The following is a 20,798-nucleotide window of genomic DNA, read 5'->3' as shown; positions in this document are numbered from 1 at the left end:
CTCCTGGACCTCTCTGCAGCATTCGACACCATCTGCCACCGAACTCTAGTGAAGCGCCTCAGCAACATCGGAATTCGAGAAAAAGCGCTGGAATGGATCATCTCGTTCCTCACCGGAAGAACCCAGAGAGTCCGCCTCCCTCCGTTCAGATCCGAGGCCACCAAAGTCATCTGCAGCGTACCACAAGGATCTTCACTCAGCCCCACCTTCTTCAACGTCTACATGAGTCCCCTCGCAGCCATCACACGCCAGCACAACCTCAACATCATCTCCTACGCCGACAACACCCAGCTCATCCTCTCCCTCACCTGCGACCCCACCACCGCCAGAGCCAACCTACACGAAGGGATGAAAAACGTCGCCGACTGGATGAGGAACAGCCGCCTTAAACTTAACTCGGACAAGACGGAAGTCCTCATCCTGGGATCATCACCCTCCGCCTGGGACGACTCCTGGTGGCCCCCGGCCCTGGGCACCGCTCCCAAACCTACAGACCACGCACGCAACCTGGGCTTCATCCTGGACTCCTCCCTGTCTATGACCAGACAAGTCAACGCTGTCTCATCCTCGTGCTTCAACACCCTGCGCATGCTCCGCAAGATCTTCAGATGGATCCCCACAGAAACCAGGAAGACCGTCACCCAGGCACTTGTCACCAGCCGACTTGACTACGGGAACACCCTCTACGCCGGAACCACAGCGAAACTTCAAATAAGACTCCAACGCATCCAGAACGCCTCCGCCCGACTCATCCTCGACATCCCCCGACACAGCCACATCACCGGACACCTGAGAGATCTGCACTGGCTCCCCGTCAGCAAGAGAATCACGTTCAGACTCCTCACCCACGCACACAAGGCTCTTCACGACCTGGGCCCCAAGTACCTCAACGACCGCATGACCTTCTACACGCCCACCCACCAGCTACGATCGACCAGCCACGCACTCGCCTACGTACCACGCATCCGCAGAGCCACCGCCGGAGGTAGATCCTTCTCCTACATGGCAGCCAAGACGTGGAACTCCCTCCCCACCTACCTCCGGCGAACCCAAGACCATCTCGCCTTCAGGAAGCAGCTCAAGACCTGGCTGTTCGAGCAGTAACTTTCCCCTCCCCCAGCGCCTTGAGACCCTCCCGGGTGAGTAGTGCGCTATACAAATGACGTGATTGATTGAGGAATGTCAGGCCAAATTCAGGGCCCATTTGTCCAACCTGAGAAAGACTGATCAAACAGATTCCCTTATTGTTGTGTGCTAATTTATATTTATATTGTTCAACTGTTCCATTTAAAAAGAGAAGCCATGATTTACCTACCATGTGTGCCAACTTATTCTTGCTTTTATACAAGCATTCGTTGCTACGCATACACTGAAATGTTAGATTATTCATGTCAGCCTGGATATTGTTATACAATCAGAAATATAGTTAAAAACAATAAGAAAACAACTAAAAGTGGTCTCTAGCACAAAAGCACGAATTTCACATTATCTTAGAAGCCCGATTATCTGCTTTACTTCAGTAATAACTAGGGGACCCTTTTCAGGTGCAAGTTATCGGACTGGGCCAGGGGCTTAGGATAAAAGGTGGAGTAAATGCCACTGTTAGATTTATGGCTAAGGATAGTGGTATAGTGATGCTTAGTCTATAGGTTAGGGCTAGGTCTAACTTAAGATAAGGGCAGACTAACTAAGGTTAGACTCAGTTTTAAGGTTGGGGTTTAGGTATAGGCCTAGGGCCAGGTTTAGTTTGAGAGTAATGTTAAAGGTTGGAGGAGATGGTTGATAGGATAATGGGCAAGCAGGAAGATGGATCTCATTGAAACACCATGGGAACTGTCAAAAACAGGCAGGGAGAGTTCAAATATTCTAGCTCACTGATCTTGATAAAAAACCTATGTACGGTACATATATGGAATTGCCTGTATGTGAGTTCCTACTGATTGGCTGCATTTGCTCTATGTAATGTTCCAGTTTTGTTTTGGAAAAATCAACAAACAAACACTCCAAAACAAAAAACCCTAAAAACGTTAAGGGTTAGGCTACCCATAAGAGTAAGAAATGGGGCAGCAGTTCTGGTATGCTTAAATAAAAGCGTTCAGCCTAGGGATAGACCTAGATTCAGATTTAGTTTAATATTAGGTTAATGATTAGGCTCAGTGCATATAGGGCAAGGTTAACTGTTACGTTAAGGGTTATGATTAGGGTAAACTATTGTGTTAAACTAAAGGTTAGGGGTATGATTAAGTATAGGCTTATGGTAAGTATTATGGTTGGAGTAAAGCGTAGGCTTAATGCCAGAGTCAGGTTTGGGATTGAAGAAGATTACTGACAATTTAGTGGTGTTGATGATGTGGCTAATTACAGTAGATCGATGTAATGGTATTTTAAGGCAGAAACATGCAATCAGCAAATCTGATAGCAACCTATAACATGAAAAACAACCGAAGACCTTAAATTGCCTTCTCTGTAAAAAGCGAATTACATGGGATCACTGACCACCTGAGTGAATGGTGGTGGACCACATGCAAAGGGGTGGAGGTAAAGAAAAGTCACATTTGGAGATATTTGGTTACCCTAGGTTTGGGGGGCAAGGCAACCTAAAGTTAAGCACCTTACCCAACGCCTTCAATAGCGCCACACATGTCCCAAAGAATGCCTGCGGTACTGTTCGATTAAGTGCAGCAAGTACAATACTCAACCTTTAATTTAAATATAGGCTATGGTTCAGACTAATCTGGCGCAAGTGCATGAGCGTTCATATTTATAGCACACCTCTACAAAACATACGACTGCAGGTACTGGTTATGACAATGATCCTGTCCATCCTGATTCATTGAAAAGGCATGTTGAACTTATTCTATAATTACGGGTCAACCACACGATATTATGAACACCTCTGTTTACACAACAGGGCCGTGGGATTTCTAATTGCTTTCTCCCTATAGTAAAACAGCTAGGCAGGGATCGACAGGGAGAAGCATTCTTGTTTATTTATTTATGAACAAGATAACATTAAAAAAACATTCTCCCTGCAAATGCCAATCAGGGCATTATCATCTAAGTGGCTGAATTATGACCATGTTTCTTGGGTACTCCCAGCAACATTTTACACAAGCTCAGTTGCTTTAACATATTGCTTTCAACGTCCCCACATAGAGAGTTACAGTAATAAAGACAGTCTAATTTCTCCTAGGCAGTTGGGGTACAAATGCTTGGAAAGTGTAGTGTATTTAACCGATTGTTTCTGCAGAGAGAGATTCTTGGACACCATAGCCATTGGTGAAACTATTGGTAAGCATTTCTCTAACCACGTTTCTTGTGTTTGATGTAAGACCCTGAGACTTTGTCCCCTTACTCGCTTTGCCACAATATCGGAGCCATACCGGAGTGAAGAGGTCTAATAAGGCCGAAAGTGGTCTGGAGCTTATTGTAGTCTCCTCTGGAGGAGGACTCGCCTAGAAGTTCAGGATGGACTGTTCCAATGATGAGAAGGGTCAGTACTGATTTGCATAAGGTAGGCCTTTGTCAAGAGTGGCAGAAAGGGTGAAAATTAGACCGTGAAAAACATTGCATTGGAATGATATTTAGAGCAACAGCCAGTGGTTTGACTATTTCCAAGCACTTCTCCGAACACATTTGTGTGTTCTGTGCTGCATTTGTTATCACCTTAGGGTGGTGCAGCTCAGCCCGCAGCCCCTCCTTCCTCCTCTCAGGCATGCACAATTCTACAAAGGCAGCCCGCCGTTGCTGTTTTTAGCATCGCAGTTTAGCTTGCGGCTCGTCTCTCCAAATATAGGGCACAAAGTGATTTCAAGCGGCTGCCCGTTGCTGTGTCTTTGACATCTTGTGGCTGCTGCTGTTCCGGTTTTGGAGCTGCGGCTCCCTGTGCAGGGCGCTACTGGGACTTACCTCACACTTGGGAAATAAGTATAACAAACTCTAGCAGCCATCATAATGTCGGGGAGCAATTTTCCTGCAAGTCTTCTTCCCATAATTCTGCAGCCTTGTTCCAAGAATCCCTTGGGAATGGTTTTCTTACACTATTTTATGATGGCAACTTTTCCTATCTTTTTGACTACTACTTCCCTATTCAAGATTGTGACTCTTCATGTCCTGTCACATCACTTCCTGTCTCTGGGTGTATAAGGGGTTGAATCTTTCATCTCCTCGCGTTGCCACACTCCTCGCTCCTGCTGGTGTGTCCTCACTAATGTTGGTGCTCCTGTTCCCGTTTGGATTTCCTTTTAGACCTTTGACCTTCTTGGTCGCCTTCTGGTTCTTCTTCCTGGTTTTCATCTGATGCCTTCTTACCATTCCTGAAGTCTCCACCTTGACAGAGGTTTTTCTCTTCTGGGGTTTTTCCTCTTAGGAACACCTTCTGAAAGGCACAGTCTGCCCTGGTGTTGCACAGTCAGCAGCACCGTGACTACCAGACAGACCAGAATCCTTCCTTCAAGAACCAGAGCCGGGCAACATCCCATTGCACCTGAGTTGGTAAGAAATGTTCCGAACGCAACAGGATTGCCTTTGTCAGTGATGCAGAGGTTACAGTCCACTACCTCATTGGTTGCTGTCTCTGTGCTATAAAAAGGCCTGAATCCAGACTGATAGTACTGTAGGAGGGCATTGGTCTAGACTAGCAGGACTGCAACTGCCTTCTTTGAGATCTTGCCTAGGATGGGGACGTAGGTAATTGGCTGGTAACAGGCAAGGTTTCTGGAAGCCTATTGGGACTGAAGCTGGCATTCTTCAGCAGTACATCACGGAGCTAGAGTGTGTCGTGAGATAGATGTTCAGAATGCTTAGCAGTGGCTTTAGTATTTAACTAGTTATGGACTACACTAATGTAAATGGGGTAACGTCTCTATAAGATGTGGCCTTGAGGCGGAGGAGACTTAAGAGTCAGTCGAAAGGGCTCAACTTTGAGGAACTGAGTTTTGAAGGCTATTGTTTTGATGTAATGAATGTCATTCATGATTGAAGATTTCATTGCGCTTTTCACTCTTGCACGTTGCACTTATAACTTTCGATAAAGCTACTCTTATTAGAGCCTACACTTAGGCTAGAGAAGGCTAAAGTGGGATTCATGGTTCTTGGGTTACTTTAAATCAAACTTTTGAAGCCACAATCATAACTGATAAATACAAATATACACAAGTATCCAATTTGTATAGCGCTATACCTGCACAAATAGTTGGCACTTATACGTGTTCACTCTTGGCATTTGGCATTGGTTTTAGGCCTACATGAAAGACAAAATTAAATACCTGAAAAGGGAGGCTTACATGGAATATAAATGAGGCTGGGTTAGGCACCCACACATTTCTAGTCTTGCCAACACTCAAAAGTGTTTTCAGTAATTGGAAATGGGTCATAGTCAAACGCACGTTTGCAAAATCATGGGTACTCACTGATGATCTCAGAAGTCCAACCACAGCTAGACATTCAGGATTTCCCGATTTAATAATCATGAGACACTTAATTTTACTAATGGTCATTACGTATTAATGGATTATACTGAAAACCGGACGTGGTGCAGTCCATGAGTAAGTGCTCAAAATCTGAATCATATTTTTAATCTACCCATGTTTTTCATTGATACCCCAAATTATCCCCAGATTTATCCTCTTCAACACACAATTATTCAGTTAGCCACATCGGTATTTAATTGGGCCATCAATATTAGCACTATGAAGCATTTCTTAAGCAAAACAAGTCAGATTACAAATCACACTAATCACTTTGCAAAAAATTACGGGAGACAGTTGTTAATTGAACTTCCACACAAACCATTCTGCTTCTTGAGAGGATTTATTTCTGGAAACAATGTACCATAGGTATATCTGGGCTCAAGCAGAATTTACATTTTTTCTATTTAGACACCTGCACAGGAAAAACAATATTGTCTTCTAATAATAACTACAGAGTAACATAGCCTGCTTTTATAACATACCTAGAATGGCGCCTCTCGGGGTTCCGGGGTACTTTCTTCTGAGAAGACGTTCATAAAGGGCCTGCATGCTGGACTTGGCTAGTTATAAGGATTGCACATACGTACTAATTACTACACTCCTCAGGTATTTGTGCTTTATTACTTGGCTTTTAGTTAGTAGGAAAGCTAAGAAATGATTTAAAAGCTAGTAGAAATGTAGGTAATTTAAAGTAGAAGCTTAGAAAGTTTGCAGGATTTACTATATGTATGTTAATGATGTACATTTAGGGTATGTCTACAGCGCTCAAACAAGCTTAAACTTTCAGAATTTAAATATATAATTTATGGGGTATGAAAAGCTTCGTAGCTAAATTATATAATAATAACTTGTGCACAATACTGCACAAATATTTCAGAAATTAGCTTTCCATTCCATATTTTCCCAAAAATAAGATGGCAAATCACAAATGCGGTTCCAAATAATAAATGTACATCATAAAAGTGAGAGAAGCAGAAACAAGAAATGAATAGCTCAAGCAACAGAAGTAAAAAGAAAAACAAAAAAATATTACAAAACAATTACATAACCAAAACATAAAATAAGCATTGCAAGAACGATAAATACATTAAAGGTGCTGTGGTGCAAATAACTGTATCGTGTTACTTTGCAGACATGATAGATTATAATAGTACTTGCTTTTTGCAATTGTCTTCGCTAAAAACCATGTCACAGTATATTAATAATATTATCTGCATCACAGCATTAGACAATTAAAGCCACGAAAAGTGTGCCCAACATTATCATTATGCACAACCTTAAAAGGAAACAAAATCACAATCGGTTAATGGGCAATTCATAACTAAAAGCACAAAACCATAGACATAGGGAGAACAAACTCAAAATAGAAGTTACCAACAAATTAGGCATAAACTTGGATTGCAATTAAAAATTAAAGGCAACAGTTTTATGATATGTAAAGCATACATTCTTTGTGTGCGTTTAAGAAAGTAAAAGATGTAAAAGTTTTATATTTGGCTCCATTTCACTTTCCATTTTTATTTAATTTCTGTGAGGACGGTGAAATCAGCTGGTTGTCTTCTCACAAATCTGATAAGGTCGGCATCAAGTCTGCAGAATGTAAGGAAACTCCAATGGTCAGAAAGTAATCAAGATGCAATTGAAAAGGAGGTGGATAAGCTTATGAGCAGATGGCCCCTGGCTGGTATCAGTCACGCGACGGCTCACAGTTGGGAAATTATACTGACCAATTTTAGAGAACACTTCACCTCAAACCCATAAATAACCTTTCGAAGGACATTCCAACTGACAACTCTGTCAGTGCAAAAACAACACACAATCACTGCAAAGAGTAAATTAAATAAGCTACAACGAACAAACGCTAATAATGAAAGTGAACATAAATCTTTGAAGGAGGCCATCATGGCTGCGCGAAAAACCTATAGGAAGGCCCGATTTTCCCTAAAGAAACTGGAAGAAGAGCGTCACTTGGTAACAGCTTTTGAGATTATAAAATCTAAAGACCAAAGGAAATTTTGGAACTGGGTCTATAAGGTCAACAAAGCTACTAAACCCCCTACCGCAACTAATATTACCTTAAAAGGCTCTATACAGCACCGCATGGCCAGATTACCAATAGTACGGCCTTCCTTGATCATCTAGTTAATCAGGACGGAACCTTCCCTACCACCAATATATTAACAGACGACATAACAAGAACAATAAAGAATATGCGCTCGGCGGTGCCCCTGGTCCCAACGGAATTCCGACCCAAGTATTTAAAGCCTCTGCTGGAAAATGGGCCCAGATATTGACACCTCTTTTGGAAACCGCAATATTGGGCGGCCCCATCCCGGCGTCTTGGCAAGGCTCACTTCTTGTTCCCTTCCATAAGAAAGGCTTGCGCACCAACCCCGATAACTATCGCATGATAGCCCTTCTAGATGTGGAGTGGAAGGCATATGCCAGCATTCTCCTAACTGCGCTCTCTAGCTGGGCGGAAACTATCAACCTAGTCCCCTTCAACCAAACCGGCTTTCAAAAAGGGTGCCACAACGAAGACAATCTGATTTGTATTGCTCACCTGATGGAAACCACCCTAGCTGCAAAAGGGAAATCGCTACACCTTGGATTCATTGACTTTCGTAAAGCATTTGACAACGTAAACCGGCCAAAACTCCGGGAAAAACTCGCAAGATGGGGCATTTCGCAGTCACTACTGAAAGCATTAATTGCCTTACATACCGACACCTGGGTTAAAGTGAGGGTTACATCAAGATGGTCCACCTCTATCAAAATCTATACCACCAGAGGTTTAAAACAAGGGTGCACACTTGCTCCAATGCTAATCAATTTGTACCTTGCAGACCTCCCCGAATGGTTGTCACGTACCTGTGCTTTCCCTCCGGGAATAGAATCAAGGAAGATTCAAATTCTGCAATATGCGGACGACACCATCCTGCTAGATCAAACCTAGGTGGGCCTTCAAAGACTGTTTAACTCCCTCGCCCAGTACTGCAATATGAATATGCTCGGAATAAATGTCAGCAAAACCAAAGCAATGATAATATCCATGGGAAAATCCAGAAAGAACACGTGGTTTATTGAAGGGAAGAGACTGGAAACTGTCACTGCTTATAAGTACTTGGGCGTGTGGATCGATCATAAAGGGAGATCCTCTGTGCACATAACTGAAATGCCGGCTGTTGCTCCTAGCCTAGAAGGGGCTTTCATAAGAACGAAAAGTACTTTTCACTCCCAGGATTTAGTACCATTAATAAAACTGATCACTGCAAAACTACTCCCCACAATCTCCTTTGGCGCAATAATCTTCAAGGATAAAATGAACACTTGGCTAGACAGAGGGCAATCGTCTTGCTATCGCAGGGTTTTCCGACTGCCTAATTCAACTGCTCATGCCCAAATTAGAAAATAATTCTTGCTATCCTCCCAGCGATGGACTATGAGTGCACTTTTCATCAGTTATTGTTTAAAAACTAAACAAGCCAGCCCTCATACCTTAAAGAGCTGCTTATGGTCGGTCTTCAGCAACCCAAAAACATTGTGGAATAAATCCTTAATGTCATGCCTCAGATCCCTTAAAGCAAAAGACATATGGCTATCCCCTCTGCCCATCGAGGTGAAAACAAAACACTTAACGAAGCAAGCAAAAATTCTTTCAAATGACCTTGATGAGCAACGGGTCAACCATCTCTTCCACGGTTCCTGGGCCTCCAAACTATACACCTCGAAAACCCTTCCGTCGTGCCTTGCATCGTCTGTGAAAGTTCATACAAAACTCCAATTAATAAGACTACGCTTCGGTTTAATCCCGCTGATGGCATACAAGTTTGGCCAAGGATACAGGAAAGAAGCACCCTCACAATGCTGCTTCTGTAAACAGGACGAGGAAAATCTTATCCATATCCTGTGCATTTTCCGAAAACTCCGAACCCAAAGAAACCTCTGGCTGCGCCCAATCTGGCTCCTTCTAAATATCAGGACTGGTCAGGAAGCACTAGACGCATGTATGAGGGGAGACTCACCGCAGTTGGCAGCTCGTTTTGTTAGGTTTATTGCAGAAATCAATTCTCCTAATTCTCTTACTGTTAAAGCTTGAGCTCCCTTCTCCCCTGTGACATTCCTGCGCCTTTTAACTTAATTTGCAATTTCTCTATTTTTAATTGACTTTTATATCGTTTTCCTTTTTTTAAACTTTTATTTCTTAAAAATTGCTTATTAACTGTGTATCGTGCAACGATTTTAATTAATTGTGCAAATAAAAAAAAAAGTACTTCTCACAAGAGACTCTCGGTAGGAAAACATTTCCCAGGAGTAAAACACCCTCTTAAGCACTTTCCAAGGGTGGTCACCTCAAAATAGAAGGCGCAACATTCAAGGTCTTTTTCAGCAAATAATTCTCTTTTAACTTAAATGACTTGAAACAAAAGACCGGAATAATGTTTTTATCCCCTTTAAGTAAAAAGAAACGGGAGGCAGAATATTACAAGTTACTTTTTGCTACTGCAGATTTTGCTTACTCCCCCTATTTAAGAAAAAACTGGCAACAACCGTCACTCAATATTAAAGCTAATCTAATATATATATTATATTGATATATTTGCTAGTTTTGCATAGTGATGCATGCAACGTAGATTGTATTGTTTTATTTGTATAGTATAAGGAATATGAAATAATAATTTTGGGCACTAATTTTTTCGCCCAGATTTCTACGCTCTCGTCAAGCAGACCGTAGCGGAGAAGAAACTGCATCTTCCCTTCAGTCTGTCTCATCAAGACCAAGGCCCTTATTTTGTAGGCACTGCATCGGAGAAATACTCTCTCCGAGGCGTTATTGTGTAATACACATTTTTTGCAACCCAATACAGAATACAGAATGGGGCATGGGTCAGCCATTTCAGCCAGTGGCTAACTTCACTGTGAGCGACGGCATTCTACCCGTTCACAAAGATCACATCCATACACAAAGTAGTTCTCGAGTGCCATAGACTACTATATCAAGTGTGTAAATATTTTTTGATTTAGCCTATCCTTTTGAAGCTTTTCTAGGACCCAGCAGGATACTTAATGAAGAAAGTTTGCACAATAAAAAAAAGGAAAACAATCACTGACAAAGCCAAAATGATGGTAGCCAATTCAGTTGCCTTTGCCAATGCTTGTTTTAAATTTAAATTACCAACTGTGTAATGGGATAGGAAATTCTCATTTACTTCCACCAAACAAAATGTTCTTTTCTTTTGCTGAATTACAATGTTTGCCTAATTATGAGCATCAGCTGATCCTACATATTAATATAAAGCTGGGGCGATTTTACGATTTGGTTGGACAGGGAATTGATTCCCCTTAATTTTTATATCTTTCACGTTTTAGACTTTACCATCAGTTCAACTTATTTTGTCAGCATTTTGCTTCTATTAATAAAAACCAAAGCTAGCGATGTTATGAAAACATATGAAAGAACACAGGGAAGACATTATGGGATTCAAGGACCATACAGAGGTTCCAGCCTTACACTTGTTTAACTATTTCTTTTTCGGCTTCAACCAGACAACCATCTCAATGATCTCACAAAATCACCATTTACGTGAAGATGGTTTATACCTCCAACTCATATTGTTTCTCCTCCCAAAATATACATGTTTATTGGTAGAAATACTTTATCAGACACTATATCAAGCATCCTAGTGATTGTCTAACCCTACTGTAATATGGCAATAATGTTACAGACTTGTGATAAAATTGTTTAACTAGATTTGTTAAAATACTGGCATGGCTGTGTGTGCCCGAAGAGTAGCATGTGGTAAGTAATGATTTCTTGACTCTGACACAGAAAAGCGTACACTTAACATACCCAGCTCGATCCTGCGAGAAGAAGGAAGCTCCTTTGTTTGCATGACGAAATAACCATAGAGACCCTTGAATGCTAGCAGCAAACTAGCACATAAAGTATAATGGAAATTGTAGGCGTGTTGCAAGAAGCATTCGGGAATAACAAAACTGTTGCCCTAGAAAAAAGAGAACAGTTAATATATAAAAGTAATTATCAAAAAAACACAATCAATGTACTGCAAATGTAACAAATTAATTGGAAGACGGGCGAAACCTTAGCAAAATCAAATCTGAATGTGCTAGAGCGCCACTATCACTTAATAATTTTAACATTTCGAACAGCCTGCAATTTCAAAGTAAACTCAAGTGTGCTCCATATGTTTACAAATAGTATCGTCTGCCTGGAAAAAAGCACTTCTAATATCAAACATTTATCATCTACTTCTTTGCCAGTAAAAGTAGTTGTGCCAAACCTTTTTATTTATTTGTTTTTTTTCATGTCAACCAATTCAATATTTTAAGCACGGCAGTGTTAATGAACAAATATTAATGTTGCTACACAAGAAAATAGCAAAAACCTGCATAACAGGTTGTTAGTGTCGATTATTTACAGAGGATTCAATTTTTGTCCCCATGTCGACTCCGGAATTACTTTACAAGGCATACATTATTCACTAAAGACAGAATGCAGACAACTCCTTTAGTAGTGGTTTATGCGCAGAATAAATAAATAACCTGAGAACCATAAACTTGGCAGCGACATGCAACCGAGCAGTATTCCCAAAGAAAGCTTTGGGTAGTGGGTAAAACTATGCACATGAGTGAAGCCCTCCTGGCTCTTGATCGATTTACCATCCCACCTGGGCAGGTGATATGTGGAATGCATGAGTGGGTCAGTGAATATACGCAACGCAGGCTGTCGAGACAGACATGCAACACTTCTGTTCTGTAGCGACAGTCAGGGGGTCCACAGCGAAGCAACCCAAATCCATCCCTTTCTTTAAACCTCTCTAACCCAGCTGTCTTAGACATCTGGGTTAAGAGAAAGCACTGGCCTCCGGCGTACTCGGGTGCTCCGAGAGACCGCTCCCTAGAATCCTGGCGCTTCTCTCATGCTAGTTAACAGCATGAGAGCAGCGCCAGTGTTAGTTAAGGGAGCTGGCTGGGGGTCCGCGGTGAACTAAGGACTGGAGTGAAGAGAACTTATCGTGCAGCATGTTAAGCAGGGCACGAGTCCTAAAAAAAGAAGAGGGGGGGGGGGCGGGGCTGTCACCGGAAGTGACGTCACGATAGGAAGTGACGTCACAAAAAGGTGGCTTGCACCATCGGGCTCATTGCCTCCCTTCGCCCACCCCTTAGATGCGATTGCATCTAAGAAGTGAGCGCGTGAGCAGCGTGCTGTGAGCTCCAATCTTGTCTTAGAGATGCCAAAGAGTTAAGTCCAGCTGTTTGGCAGGAGGGACGGCGTCCACCCGGTAAAATAAGTGGGGGGACGCCGTCCACATGCGTGGTACCCCGACTCAAGCCCTGATTTTAACCCCTTCCATGCTGATGACGAACCCCAGCCGTCATGCACTACGGTGCTCGTGTGCTGATGACGGCTGGGGTTCGTCACGGCCCGCCCCTGTTCGTGCTGTTTACAGCACACCAGGGGAATCGCGGCCGCATTGAAGGGGTTAAGTAAGTTTATTTTATTTTAATTTTATATGTGCCTTACATGCAGCATGCAATAGTACATGCACCCACCCACTTCCACCCCTCGATTTGTCCGCCCCTCCACTCTCTGTAGATACCAGCCACCCATGGGCAGGATGTGGGAGGTGGTGAAAGAAAAAGGTCTGAAGTGGAATCTAGACTAAACACCTTTGGTACTTGGCAGGCCTGATATGAGGTAGTGCCGGAGGTGGGTTCTGAGAAAAATCTAGGCCTCAGAATTTATTCTTTTTACAAATTAAGCACTGATTGAGTTGCTGTTAGAAATGGAGTCTCTAGTTGGCAATGGTTTGCACCTTTGTCCAAATAGAGACCCTTGCTTCTAGTCATGGTAAGGAAGTTATGCCCTTAGACAATCCCTGCTCACCCCCTGGGGAGCTTGGCACGAGCAGACAGGCTTATCTCAGACACAGCATGTAAAGAATTTGTGCACACATATAGTAACACAGTGAAAACACTAAAATGGACAACACACCAGTTTAGAACAAGCATTTACAATGTAATAGGTCTCACATTTACAAGAGTTTGAGCTATTGGCATTGTAAATGCCAACAGCTTAATCTCTCGCAAATGCGAGACCTACGGCATGGCAAATACTGTTTTTGTTGTTAAAGCCCCCATGCTGCACTTTCAGTGCATGAAGGCCGCACATCTTTCTTTAAAACAGCTGCGTCTCACAAAAGGTGCACGCCCGATATTAAAGTGAAAACGCGGAATGGGGGGCTTTTACCCCAAAAAAGTATTTGATCATCAAACAAATGCTTTTTTAGGTCTCGGCTAGAAGCGAGCGAAGCTCGCTCTCGCCAGAAACCTATAGTTATCGGCTAAGCTTCCGAGGAGGACAGCACCTGGCAGCGCGCATTTCTGCCGAAGGAGGCGATTTGCGCCAGACACGCGCGCGCTAACGCGCTCGCAGTGGCCAGGTGCTGTCCTCCTGGAAAGCAGCCTCCCACAACTCAGAACGCTGCTCGTGCTCACGCCTGCTCCCAGGGCACGCACACATCTGTGCGACTTGGTAGAGCAGCTTGTAGTGTTCCTCCCTCTTCTCAAAAGTGCACAGGTCGCAGTCTTCTCTTTATGCAGGATGGGCGGATCACCTGGTTCTTTTATTTCACCCACGCTCGCCTGCCTCCCGTTGATATTAAAGCATTTCTGGTGCATCGAAGCATCGAGGGAGGGAAAGTGCTTAAGTTTACTTTCTCTTCCTACAAGTACACCACATGTGATAAGCATGGGTCATTGTAGCATCACCCAAACATAGATAGTACATGCTGCTTCTGCAACGAAAGGCATGACTCAGTTAACCTGCTCCTGCAGTCAGTGGTAAGAAGATAGAAGTTGGCCTAACGGCTAGGGCGCTCGACCTCGGACCTGGGGAACACGGTTCGAGTCTCGGGAATATCGCGAAAACCTCCTGTGATTCTGGGCAAACCCCGTGCCTCACAAAATGAATGTGTGTCCTTGTGTAACGTAATTGGTGCTATGTAAAGCGCTCTGAACGTATTAAAAATCTATTTACATGTGAAAATAATGTGCTTTCTTTTGATACTCCATTGCAGTAACCCCACTGGTCTTTTTAGGTCTCGCGCCTGCGATGCATATGGCAAAGCCATATGTATCGCGCAGGCGCGATACTATAGTTGCCGGGTCTTCTTCCGAGGAGACAGGAGACTGGCACGCGCACGCTCAGGAAAGGGATCGGAGCCGCCCGCCCGCAAGCGTTCCCAATCTCCTGTCTCTCTGGGAAGCACACAATCAAGCCCAGCAAGCGCCGCCAAGGCACCACAAGCACGTCCCACGTGGGCGCCTACCACGAGGACAACCGCAGCAGCAGGACAGCCCCGCCGGAGAGCGCGCGGCCCCGCGCAGCCCGCAAACTGCAATCGGAAGTCGGGCCAATTATTTGAGGCGTTTCTGCCGAGAATGTGGAAGAAGGGCCTGCATCATCTATGTTACAAGGTACAAAATAGCGTCCTTGCAAAACCGCGCACCCTGCAAACCGCAAGCGGATGCCGGGACCCCCAAAGGCCACCCCTGCAACACCTCCCACCCCCGACACGCCGAAACAACCGGAGGCCCCCGCACAATGCCTGCAGCCTGCTGGAGCAAGGAGCGCCCCCTAAGCACGCTACTCCACCGCCGCTTCCTCCCCCCTCCCCAAGACAACCCGACCCTACGGACACGCAAACCCTATCCCCATGCACTCACTGCGGCACGCACCCTGCAGCCCTCAGCACCCCCACCAGCCGTTCTGCCCCCAGGCCAGCAAACCGTGAAATCCGAACAGGGCAGCGGCAACACCCCCCCCCCCGCAAATGTGTATTAATAGGAACGTATTAACTGACATATGTATTTTGTTAATCTGTCGTGGATAATCAGTATTTGAGATTTAATTTCTTTGGGCTGTGTAGGAAAATGTAATGGTGAACGTATTTATGTGAAACTTGTCATTTCATGTAACATGAGTTATACTTGTGTCGCAATGTGTCGGGTTACGTTCACAACACCACAGTTTTCACACCCATTACGTGTCTGTTGAATGCGAAAAGGACATAGACAATAGACACCTTCGTTCCACTTTGTGCATAGTACTACTTAGCTCACGCATTTTTACCCTATCATTCAACCCCGATGCGCAAAGTACCCCAATATATAATAGGCTCAGGAAATGTTTGCGCTCGGCTTTTCTTTTGACCTTTTAAAAAAATTGTTAGCGTGAAATCTATTGACTCTGTAAGGAGTTAAAAGTTGTTGCGCACTGCTGGTCTGGACTTGTATATTTTAAATGCAAAGTTGTTTATGACAAAACCGTCATAATTGCTGCAGACTCTACACTATAAGGCAGACACCTCTCACTTTCTGCAGTTTCAAACATGATGCAGAGTAAAAGACACTGACATTTACAAAATGTTGACTGTTTATGCTTTAGCCCGGGTTCATTCTTATTTTAATTACATTCCTAGCTATCCAACAACAATAACCTATTACGCTTTTTTAATGTATCAATATTCTTGTATCGGTGATTAATGTAACTAGTGGTATTTTCAATATCTGCATCATCTTTTGATATTTAGATCATGGCTGTATCTTCTATATAGGATGTTGTTTAACTTATACATATAACAGATTTATTTAAATCATTACAATAACTGCAAGAAACAACATCTACTCAAGACATTAATAACTCACAAAATATAATATATCCTTTTTTTCTTTCCCATTTTATTTTAACTTCTTCTCTCTTTGCCTTTGTACCACTCATTTTCTCACCACATCCTTTTCTTGTTGTCTTTTTTCTCTTGCCTTCTTTCCTCTTTCTCAATTCGGATTTCCTTATTTGTCTCTTTATGCCGTTCTCTGTCATTCTTTTTTCTTCTCCTTTCATTCATTCATTTCACTGTTTCGTTTTTTCTTCCTTTAATTTTCTTCTAATGAATCTTTTTCCTTCACTGCCTTTCTTTTGCTCCTTTCTATATCTATTTATCCTCATTTATTTCTTCTATTTTCATATCCTATCTTTCTCTGCCTTATTTTTCGTTCTTTCTCTCTTACATGTTTTTCTGCACTATGTCATCCTTCCCTCTCTGTCTCTTTCTCTCCTCTTCTAATTTTTCGCTCACATTTTCTATCTCTATTTATTTCTCATTCTTTCTCACTTTTGCTGTCTTAGAGCAAAGGGGAAAAACTGATCCTCAGGGACCACAAATGTACACTTTTTGCAGGACAGCTCATGTGTTATCAATGCTGTGTGCTGCTTGTAGCAGGAATAGGGTACTCTAGGGGCAGTACCGTACGCCTTCACTCTTAACTATCGCCCTCCCTCTATCTATCCATCGCCCTCCCTCTATCTATCCATCGCCCTCCCTCTATCTATCCATCGCCCTTCCTCTATCCATCACCCTCCCTCTATCTATCCATCACCCTCCCTCTATCTATCCATCGCCCTCCCTCTATCTATCCATCGCCCTCCCTCTATCTATCCATCACCCTCATTCTATCTATCCATCGCCCTCCCTCTATCTATCCATCGCCCTCCCTCTATCTATCCATCGCCCTCCCTCTATCTATCCATCGCCCTCCCTCTATCTATCCATCGCCCTCCCTCACTCTATCTATCGCCCTCACTCTATCTATCGCCCTCACTCTATCTATCGCCCTCACTCTATCTATCGCCCTCACTCTATCTATCGCCCTCACTCTATCTATCGCCCTCACTCTATCTATCGCCCTCACTCTATCTATCGCCCTCACTCTATCTATCGCCCTCACTTTATCTATCGCATCACCACAGCATCACTCAGCACCACCACAGAACCACTCAGCACCACCACAGAATCACTCAGCACCACCACAGAATCACTCAGCACCACCACAGAATCACTCCGGGGCACCACAACATCACTATGCGCTACCACAGCATCACTGAATGCCACAGCATCACTCGTCGCCACCACAACATCAATCTGTGCAACCATTCAACAACAACTAGTTCAAATATGTTCTCTCAATGTTTCAAGCTTTGTTACAAATGTCACAAAAAGATGTTAATATTTCACTTCTGTTCTTGGATTTTCATCACAATAAAATACACTGAACATAATCTTCACAAAAGTTATTTACAAAAGTTTAAGCTATTGCCATTATAAATCACAATAACTTTTACTTAAGTATTAATTATTAAAAAATGAAGACATTGTTATTTGTAATATCAATACATTTAAGTCACGTAAATACAACACATATTGCATTACAAATGCTAGAGGTGTCACATTTGCGAAAGTTAAAACTATTGGCATTGTGAATGACAAAGCTATTAATTTCGCTATTTTCAAAACCAACACATAAATAAAATACTAGTCATTTACAATACCAATAGCTCAAACTTTCCTAATGCGAGACCTATTGCATTGCAAATGCTTGTTTTGTAAAAGCCCCGATGCCAAGGTTTCACTTTAATAGCGTCCAAGCACCTTTCCTTAGAAACAACTCTTCTAAAGAAAGGGGCGCAGCTTTCATGCATGTGAAAATGTGGAATGGGGGCTTAGACAATAAAAAAAATATTTGCAATGCCATACATCTCACATTTGCAAGAGTTTAAACCTTTGGCATTTAAAGTAGGGGCTGCCATTGTCCCGGCTGCTTGAAAGTGAAAGCGGCCATGGCACACTGAGTGTAAGGAAAGCACGTTGTGTCTACAGGAGGGCAAAACCCATTAAAGAAAATAGTGCTTATAAACTAATAACATACAGTGTTGCAACAGAAGTTAAAGGGCCTGTCGCCATGGGAGGTTTCAAATGAAGACAAGGCGATACTAAGGAGGGATTTACAAGGCGATTAAGGAATCAGAAGCCAGCATTTACAAAGGACATCACAATCCAATGAAAATTATTGGCGGAGAGTGGGTAGAGCTTCAAATCCCTAACTCAATACAGCATGGCTAGCAGAGCAGCACATGCGCTGCCCAGGCTCGACCTAAACATAGGAAATCTTTCTCTATACCAAACAAGACCAAAACGACAAAAATCCACCATACATATATATCAAGTTATCACCAAAAATAGGCTATTCATGAATATAAAGTTTGTAGCAACAAATATCTCCACCTGGGGGTATTACGGTATTGTGACAGATGAAAATCCCAAAGTACAGCGTCGACTGCGAGGCATCGGGACCGGAGTTACATGGACCCCAAAGAACGGTACCTTTGCAAACGATGAAAATAAAGATGGTGCACAGGATCGGGGAGGTGATACTTCGTTGGCGCAGGGCAGCGTCTGTTTCTTATGAACATAGGGGAGGTGAAGCATCGGTTCCTTACTGTTGCCGGGGAGGTGATGTTGAGGTGGCGCTGATTCCTTACGACAATGTGGGGTCGATGGATTCAGGAGGTCACCCACGTCAGGTACAGGCTCCGCGATGATGAAGCACCTTCGTCTGTGATGTCAGGGCTGCAGTGCTAGTCGAGGCGGTGCATCGTGAGCATCACAAGCTGTGCCCTCGAATCTGGTGAAGGCAGCCGCCTCTGTAATGGTGTCAGCCTGAGTACGGTGCGGTATTGGCAGGTGTTGGGGCTGCAGTGCAAGTCGGGCGGAGCGTCAGCACTTTACGAGCAGTACCCAAGGCTTCGTTGCAGGTAGCGGCATAGATAGTCGGTGTTGCTATTTCCCTCTGTGGCACCTGAAACAGCAGTTCCAGTTGCAGGAGGACAGAGGAAATTAAGTCTTTGTGTCCCTGAGACTTCAGAACAGGAGGCAAGCTCTACACCAAGCCCTTGGAGATCTTCTTCAAGCAGGATACACAGTAAAGTCTTGGTCCTCTCCTTAGTATAAACAGCCACTGCAGGCCAACCCCACACAGCAAATGGGCAGTACTTTTCCAGTTGGTCTCCTTGGCAGAGGTTCCTCTTGAGTTCAGAAGTAATCTAAAATTCTGGGATCTGGGCCCCTATATTCATACTCAATTTATCTTTGCTCCCTGGTGTCGGAGAGGCTCTGTGCTCAGTCCAAACCAGTTCTTTCCTCTCTGGCCCAGCTTCCTGGCAGGAGGTGGAGAAAGCATTATGTAAGGCAGACCAGGCCTATTCTGGCATAGGGAAATCTCCACCTACTACTTTAAATGCAGCCCAGGTCTATTCAGCCCGCCCTGACTCATTCTGGAAAGGCAGGGCACACTTCAACTTCCCCCAGTGGCGGTGTACTGTAAATGCACATCCCCAGCACCTGGCATGCCAAAACCAGACAGTCAATCCACAATCCAGCAGAGAAACCCAGGATGGCTAAGCAAGAAAACTCATAACACAAGAAACTTGTAGGGAGGGTCCAAGGGATTTTAGTTTAGAGACCTGCGAGAAGTAATTCCCCAAGAAATTACAATCATAACACAAAACACTTCTTGGGTCTATGGTAACCTGAAACCAGCATGGAAAAAGAATATAAGGTCGACCTCCTTATACATCCTAACAGTTTAATTATACACTGCTTTGAACTGTGTTTTAATCCTACCAGTTCTGACCAACCAATAAAGAATCTTTTCATCCACATTAGGTAGCAATTTAATTCAAAGAGGCTTTATTCGAGTATTTCTCATAAAAGCACGGTACATACATAAATTTAAAACATCATTAAATAGTTGCCTCAATCAAATAAGAAACAGATACAGTACATAAAAAGCATAAAAATACATATACTTTAAAAATGACAAACTACATCAAATAGATTCAGTAAAACAATCCCTATATAAGCAGTTACTTGGCTATCGCTTCCTGCCTAATAAACCAGGCCCACCACAGAAATGTTAGCATCCATAACAACTGTTGACATCAAATAAAAACACCCCAGAGCTCCTACCTCACAGTGAGGGAGTTGTAGCCTTCAGTGGGACCAGGTTTTCACACTGGGAGGTGAAGCCCATATGATGAAGCATGCCACCTATGGTGGGTGGGGGCATTCGTCCTGAAAGGGATTGCTCTCCTTGTGGGGTTTGTTAGAGAGACGCAGATTCACCTATTTCTTCTTTTCCTCTTTTCCCATGCTGGTTTCAGGTTACCATAGAGCCGAGAAGTGTTTTGTGTTATGTAAGCAAGAAAACTCACTTTCTAAAAGTGGTATTTTCAAACACACAATATAAAAATCATCTTTACTAAAATGTGCATTTTTATATTCCGAGTTCAGGCATACTATACTCCATCTTCCTACCGGTTCCAATGGGTAGTTATATTTATGCGACGTTACACATAAACTCCTGTTCTATCCTATAGCCTTTCCATAGTGAAAAACGAAATACACT

The 20,798-nt window shown here is 43.3% G+C and overlaps 1 protein-coding gene across 2 annotated transcripts in view; it reads right to left on the bottom strand.

Moving 5' to 3' along the window:
- The window catches only part of FAM135A (family with sequence similarity 135 member A), a 1,101,526-nt gene that overhangs the window by 579,907 nt on the left and 500,821 nt on the right, over nt 1-20,798 (bottom strand). Inside the window, exons 9-10 of one of the 2 annotated variants that reach the window (XM_086926467.1) lie at nt 11,323-11,476; nt 5,954-6,031 (exon numbers count right to left, since the gene is read on the bottom strand). In XM_086926467.1, the coding sequence (XP_086782593.1) occupies nt 5,954-6,031; nt 11,323-11,476 (232 nt within the window). The remainder of the gene's footprint in view (nt 1-5,953; nt 6,032-11,322; nt 11,477-20,798) is intronic. The other variant, XM_086926468.1, reaches the window with a different exon arrangement.

This window comes from Lissotriton vulgaris, chromosome 6 (genome assembly GCF_964263255.1).
Source record: "Lissotriton vulgaris chromosome 6, aLisVul1.2, whole genome shotgun sequence".
NCBI lineage: Eukaryota > Metazoa > Chordata > Amphibia > Caudata > Salamandridae > Lissotriton > Lissotriton vulgaris.
This window is presented reverse-complemented; position numbering and strand designations above follow the sequence as displayed.